Here is a 7,330-nt window from a genome sequence, read left to right on the forward strand (position 1 = left end):
ATATATTAATTTTTGTTATGCATATATTTTTTTAAACTTTACATCTACCCTTTTCCAGCTGTCTTTGGTCTGGTTGTATGATTCCATGTGTCCTCTTCCTCCTCTCCTTTCTCCCATGGCAAAAGAAGAATTCAGAATCCTGACATACAATGATGTGGCAGATTTTTGCTCTCTACAATATCCTACGACCCCAGCCTGGGGGGAGGCAGGCCCATGACAGCCTGGGTTCATAGAAAGTGGGTTGAATGTGTGTCATTCATCTGGGCAGGCCTCATAAAAGGACAGTGTTGGAAAGGAGATGAGTATTACAGCCAGGGGCAAAGTAGGCGTTTGCCTAGGGCGGCACCTTCCTGGGGGGCGGCCGTAGTCAAACGCCTATGTTGTGAAGAGGAGGGGAGAGCTGGAATGTGTCTTCTGTAGCTGCGTATTCAGTTGTTTGGCTAGATATAAATATGTGAACACTGGATGGGAATGAGTGAATGCATTTGCTGTATGGTGCTAGTTCTTTACTTTTCTTATGTATGTTTGAGGAGCAAATCCAGCATCTACATTCCAAAACAAACAGAACCGTGCGGGGAAATGACTTGTGTTTTATGCCTCGGGGTTCCCATGTCTCGGCAACCTAACAAGTTTTAATTTAGCAGACGTACATCCGAATAGGTCAAATATATTGTAAATCTAAAGAGGAATTTGTAGGCAAAAGCTGCAATTTTTCCTTAACCCTTAGCTTGCCCATGGACTTTTCTTTCAATACATCATATACAAGCCAATGTATAAAAGCCAAAGCAAAGAAAAGGTCTATGCTGTCCAATACCAATGAGAACTAATATTTTACGCAACCAATCAGATTCCATCTTTCATTCTGACTGTTGTGACTGTAGAGAATATGATTGGTTGTTACAGGAAAAATAAATCCTTAAAGTGACACTAAACTCAGGAGTTATATCTTAAAAATGCATTCAAGTCCCTTAAAGGAGAACTATGGGGTTAAGGCTTTTCCCCATAGTTCTCCTTAGGGTAACGGGAGGACACAGACTAGCATCCTCCCGTCACCCTAGGCTCAGCCGTAGTATACCGCGCGCTACTGCTCGCGGTATACAAAGATGCCGCAGCTGAAGCGGATCCCGACAATTATGCTGCGTGAGTGACAGCTGGCTCTGCCTACCTAGAGGCAGAGCCAGCTGTACCCGCCCCCTCCCCTGTCCGTTCCACCAGTCAGCGCTGGAGGATCGGAGCGGGGAATCCAGCCCCTCCCCTGTCACGGCAGAGAGCCGTGACAGGATCGAGAGGTGAGCGAACACCGGTATGTGTTCGCTCACCTCCCGATCTACTGAGCCGACTTGTGACAGTCTCATTGTCACAGGTCGGCTAGAACTATGAGGTGAGTGAAAAGCACTCACCTCATAGTTCTCCTTTAACTATTAACAATACTGGACCTTACTTGTGCATCACTCGGCTGTAGATCCTCCAATCATCTCTGAATTGGTGCTGACACTGTCCTTCCTTCTGGAGGGGGACTACTTTTGTTCCCCATGGTCCATGTGTGTGTGTGTTATAAAGTAGTCACTGATCCAAGCTCACTCCCGTGATGGACTACAATCTCAATACAGATTAGCAACTTAAACGTAAGATTGTAGTCCATCCCGGGAGTGAGCTTGGAGTGGTGACTACTTTACAACACACACAGGGACCATGGGGAACAAAAGTAGCCCCACTCCAGAAGGAAGGACACTGTCAGCACCAATTCAGAGATGATTTGAGGATATACAGATGAGTAATGCAAAAATATGATTCGTTTTTGTTAATAGTTAAGGTACTTGAAGGCATTTTTAAGATTTAACTCTTGACTTTAGTGCCACTTTAAATACATAAGCCCCAGTATATATTTGGTAAAGATGCTGACCATATTTATTAAAGTCTGAAATGGTAAAGCTGGCCTACCATGGGTCTGAGCAAGAGAAATCACTCAATTCCCCCATCCATGCTAAAGAGCGAGGATGAAGACATCTTCCCTGCCAGTCAGAATAACTAAACAGTGACTGCAGCTAAATGGATGCAGGCACTGGTCTGCCAACAACCTTCCACCCAACTCCTTTAACAAGAGTCCATTGAAAAACTGACTTTCGTGAAGCCAGGTGGTGCTGGTAGGGCCACCCGTGGATCAAATTGTGGCCAATTCAGCATGAAGTGGCCATAAATTTGATCTGTGTATAGACATCATAGCAACCTGTATTGCACTCCAGCAACCTGTGTAGGCACTTAAGATGTTTGTTTAGCCAATGGGAAAGGCTGGACTTGTTTTTGAGCCATGTGGTCAGTCTATCTGCTCCTACAGTTGACAATGCAACAATGCAACGATGTAATAGCCATGTTCTTAGCCAAAACATTTGATTTGCTACTTATGGTTACTGCACATACAAATTGCCCTTTTCTTTGACGAAAAAAATCAAATAGATATATATATATAGATATATATCTCAATGAATTAGGACATGTACAGTACATTGAATCCAACAGAGGGATAAAGATGCAGTTTTTCTTTAGGATGTGTCTTTTTTTTTATTTCTTGATTTCTTGTTTTACGCACTTTATATTTCGCTATGAAGTTTTTTTCAGCCACTCAATATAATGACAAATTGCTAGTTCTTTTAGGTGTTAGTGGAGCAATTATTGCCTTCAGTCAGACAAAAGCAATCGATCCCCTGAATTTCACTGTTTGCAGAGAAAAGGTCAGTTCAGTCGTCAAAAAAAACAAGTATTCGAGATGTTCAGGACTGATGAATAGGAGGAAAATAATCAAGCTGCATTGACAGTAAAGTCTAATGTCCTGTCCTTATACCACATTAAATTGTACAGAGGAAAAAAAGAGAGTCTCACAGACTCTATCTATTTGCAACTGTTTCAGTAGTGCTGTCGACAGAACTGTCCTCACTGAAGTGCTAAGTACAACTAAGGAGACTTCAGCCGGAGCCACATTTGAAATGTATACAAGTAAGTATCTTGCAAAAGGGCAAATGATTTCCAGGTATATAGACCAGTAAGTGAAAGCTCAAACCTTTGGTCTCTTTTGATTTTGATTAGTTGTGTATCATACATTTCTCATGGAGCATTTCATGATCTCCCCCTAAACTTATTGCAGAGAAGTAATTTCTATGGAACTTCTCATGTGGACCTAAACTATCAGCCTTAGGTTAATAAAACCCCCGGTACTGATACAATCTCCAAAACAAACAAAAAAACACATTGTTAACAAAGAATGCATGTAATGGGATTTATTTACATGTTCAAATGTTTTGGACATCTGACCCTAACGCCTATCTATATTCCTAAATGTATGTGGGCAACGCTCCAAATTATGGAGTTCAGTTGTTTTTAGTAAAGAGTACTGTTAATGCTACAGCATAAAAAGACAATTTTTTCACTTCCAACCTTATGTCAAGAGTTTGGGGAAGGATCTTTTGTATTATACTTAGACTCTGTGCCCCTGTGCACAAAACCAGCTCCATAAAAACATGGCTTTATGATTTCGGTGTGGAGGAAGTTGAAGGTCCTGAACAGAGCCCTGACCTCAACCACACTAAACACTTTTGTGAAGAATTAAAAAGCCAGTCACACTCCTGCTCCAATTCAGTCAATATTTTATAGACTTCTGTGGTGTAACAACATAGCGACGTTTCGGAATATGTTCGGTCGCTTCATCAGGCAAACAAACTCTTTGTTTCCCTGATGAAGGGCCCGAACAGGTTCCAAAACGTCGCTATGTTGTGACACCACAGAAGTCAATAAAATATTGACTGAATTGGAGCAGGAGTGTGACTGGCTTTTTAATTCTTCACAAAAGTGTTTAGTGTGGTTGAGGTCAGGGCTCTGTTTAGGGCTTTCAAGTTCCTCCACACAGAAGTCAATAAAATATTTACTGACTTGGAGAAGGGGTGCGAGTGACTTCTTCATATTTATACTGATTTGCCAAGGGAAATGTGGTCGCTTGGCACCCACCCGATACACGAGGGTACTATCCGGTCAGGTGTGCGATGGGTTCTTTTTGATTATTGAATTAAAAAGCCAATTACAAGCCACGCCTTCGTATCCAGCATCAGTAACTGACCACATAATTGCTCTTTTGGCTGAATGGGCAACTCCACATTAATGTCCATAGTTTTTAAATTAGATAGTTGTGTTTGTCAAGTGTCCACAAACCTTTGTCCATATAGTGTATAATAACTTCAACAAAGAAATGGTAGTGTTGCCTACTGCTGCCTTTCAGTTTGTTTTCTTATCCCTTTGTTACAGGCAATACCCATATTTTCCCTTATTTTAGAATGTATATACTATACAATCCATTATTTTTGGCAGAGCCATAAATACCTTGGTTTAACATATTGCCTTTTTAAATTTAGGTTACTTGGCCTTGTTTATCATCAGCTGAAGACATTTTAAGAGGCTGATCGTAATAAAGTGCACTAGACCAGGCACAGGCATCCAGGAGCCCTCTAAATCTGGCAGAACAATCCCAAGCCTACCATGCCCCACCAGCCAACAGCTGCAGGTTGCTAATTGCTAAACCACAGCAAAGCAATTCAATCTGTGACATATCACATCATAAAATGATTCCAATATTTTCAGGTGACAGACAGTAATAGCCTGGACATTAGGGCACTGTAATGGGTGCTGCACATGGCCCAAGTACAGTGTGTTTGTCTGACAGCAGAAAAAAAATGTAGCTCTACAAACAGTTGAATGATGACAATATTGTTTAATGAACACAATTTCTCAGTTTGCTTGGTATTTCCAAAATCTACATGGCATATAGAGCAAATAAAGCCACATGACTTAAATTCATTGTTATATGTAAAATATCCAAGATTACTAAGGGTTTCACAACTGAACATTTATTATGGTGCAAAGGGATTATGCATAATTTCTGGAACGTCGGGCTGCACAGAAGATTAAGGTGCACAGGGCTCAGAATACTAAAAGTGATAAGGGTTCAGCACATTAGAGGTACACAATGCTTATTACAGCAGATGTATATACAGTTCAGTGCACAGGGAGGTCGGATAAACAGGGTTCATTACCTGGCTGCCAAGAACAGCACACAGCTGACGGCCAGATAAGCCAACAACATGAAGAGCCAGACAGCAGGAGAGAAAGGATCCAAGAAGGAGAAGTACCCAGGCTTCCGGCCCTGTGGGAGACATGGGAATATATACAGGAGGGAACATGTGTATACAAGAGGCACACTGAGAGGGTTAGGGTGCACAAATACAAGGAGAGAGCACAGTGAAAAGGGTGTACATGTACATGAGAGATCACACTATGAAGCCTAAAGCTCTAAGGGAAAGATCACTTGTGTCATGTGTACATACAGCAAGTGCGCTTGCATGGGAGATCACAGTGTGTATAGTTATGTATTTATTCATGGAAGATCACAGTTTGAAATTCATACCACTAAACATGAATCCCAATGTAAAGTGTGTACACAATAAACATAAGGCCAGGGGGGAACTATAGCCACAGAATGCAACTGCTCTGAGCTCAAACCACACAGGAGGCCCACTACTATCTATAATAGTCTTTGCCAAAGCACCTACAGGAAATGGTAAATGATTTTGGATAAATATATAAATATATAATCTAGTCACAACTGTCAGTCTCCTGAGGGCCACATTTTTATGTCCTGCCCTCCCAGGCCATCTGTTCCTCCTACCTCAGATGACTGACTAGCCTAAGTATCACACTAAAAAAGCAGATATTAGAGCCACACAAGGCACGCTGAGGCTGGGGGAAAGAAGGCTAAAAGAGACAGCCAATGTGTCATTGCACACCGAACCCCAAACTGATGACTAGACTGCTGCCTTGCTAGCAGTTGTGTTCTAAGTGTACGGACATGGAGTGGGTAAAATACATAGTACACTCAGGGCCGGATTTACTCTCTTTGCTGCCCCAAGGCCAGGTTCCTCAATGCGCCCACATGCCTGGGAACTGCATGTCCCAGGCATCGAGAGATAGGAATTCCATACCCCTGCTGCCCCTCTACTCCGTGCTGCCCCAAGGCCGGGCCTTGTGGGAAATCCGGCCCTGAGTACACTTTTCCACCAACAAAATACCAAACTTTGAAAGGGCAGTAACAATAAGAATGTGTCTGGATGGCACTGGCAGACAGGACAGAAGTCTGGAAACGTTTCTTATACAAGTGCTACTGAAATGATACATAGGTGGTTGTGTGCTACCCCTGGCATCCCTGCCATCCTAGACTGTGGTCTATATTGACTATACACAATTTCAGCCCTGATTCTACTATTAATGAGTGTATTGCAGTGGTATTTTTGCTTCTAGAACGGCACAACTAGAAGTGGATTAAAGTGGAACCTCAGGAAAGCATTATTGTTAGATCACTGTGGTGAAGAGTTGGAACCTCTGCCTCTTGTCATATTTTATTGATGTTTGTGCTGGGGAGAATTCTTGTTACTTTGCTGTCAGCGGGACAGGAATTGGGAAGGTATCTCTCCAGTGGGGACAATCCGCAACAAAAACACCATTATTCGTAGAGTGAAGGGAGGATTACGGCCTATGTTGAATTTGTACTGCTGCCTATAGCCCTGTTGGGGGATTTTCTTCCCTTCATGTCCCGGTGACAATTGTCATCAGGGTATGAAGGAATGGGATATCTCCCTGTAGAGGACACAGGCAGCAATAAATAAAACACAAAAGCTTTGTATGGATTTCCATTTTAACTTTGAAGTAGTCTTTGGAAAGTTAAAAAAAAAAACAACACAGTGGTTTCCTATCACATCTAATTACACTCATTAACAAAGCACATTGTCAAGTTCACTAGTAAAGCAGTGCAAAGAGCAGTGGTGATGTGTCAAAGTTCAGAGACCTATAGCAACCAACCAGAAATCATTCTGTAACTGATCAGACTGCAGTACACTGAAATCTGAAGGGCTCTCCTTTCCCTCCCAAATGATTAATCATGGCTGAAATGTGAATAGAAATGAATATGATACACACGTACATATGCAAGTATGCATCTCACATTGTGCTGGCTAGCCACTTTCAAGGAAGAGAGGTAGAATGGAATGGATTCTATACATGTTAATGAGCAGTGTGCATATCCAACATGCCTAAAGGGTGTAGACATCCTGCAAATGAAGTGTGCACTGGGAGAGAGGACAGTACATGGTGTGTATTCTAATTATGGAATCTGAAGTCTCAAAAGGGGGAGTTCACTCAATGCTCAATGGGAACAAGAGAAGGTGATAGCAGTATACATAGAGAAGATAGATGTATATTCACTACATACAGTATATACTATTACATAGGGTGCATT

The 7,330-nt window shown here is 42.0% G+C and overlaps 1 protein-coding gene across 1 annotated transcript in view; it reads right to left on the reverse strand.

Annotated features, from left to right (window-relative positions):
* The window catches only part of GRIK5 (glutamate ionotropic receptor kainate type subunit 5), a 168,116-nt gene that overhangs the window by 38,674 nt on the left and 122,112 nt on the right, over positions 1 to 7,330 (reverse strand). The window contains exon 13 of the mRNA XM_018554791.1: positions 5,076 to 5,185. Coding sequence (XP_018410293.1) covers positions 5,076 to 5,185 — 110 coding nt within the window. The remainder of the gene's footprint in view (positions 1 to 5,075; positions 5,186 to 7,330) is intronic.

Source organism: Nanorana parkeri, unplaced genomic scaffold (assembly GCF_000935625.1).
Source record: "Nanorana parkeri isolate BGI_ZX_2015 unplaced genomic scaffold, ASM93562v1 scaffold173, whole genome shotgun sequence".
NCBI lineage: Eukaryota > Metazoa > Chordata > Amphibia > Anura > Dicroglossidae > Nanorana > Nanorana parkeri.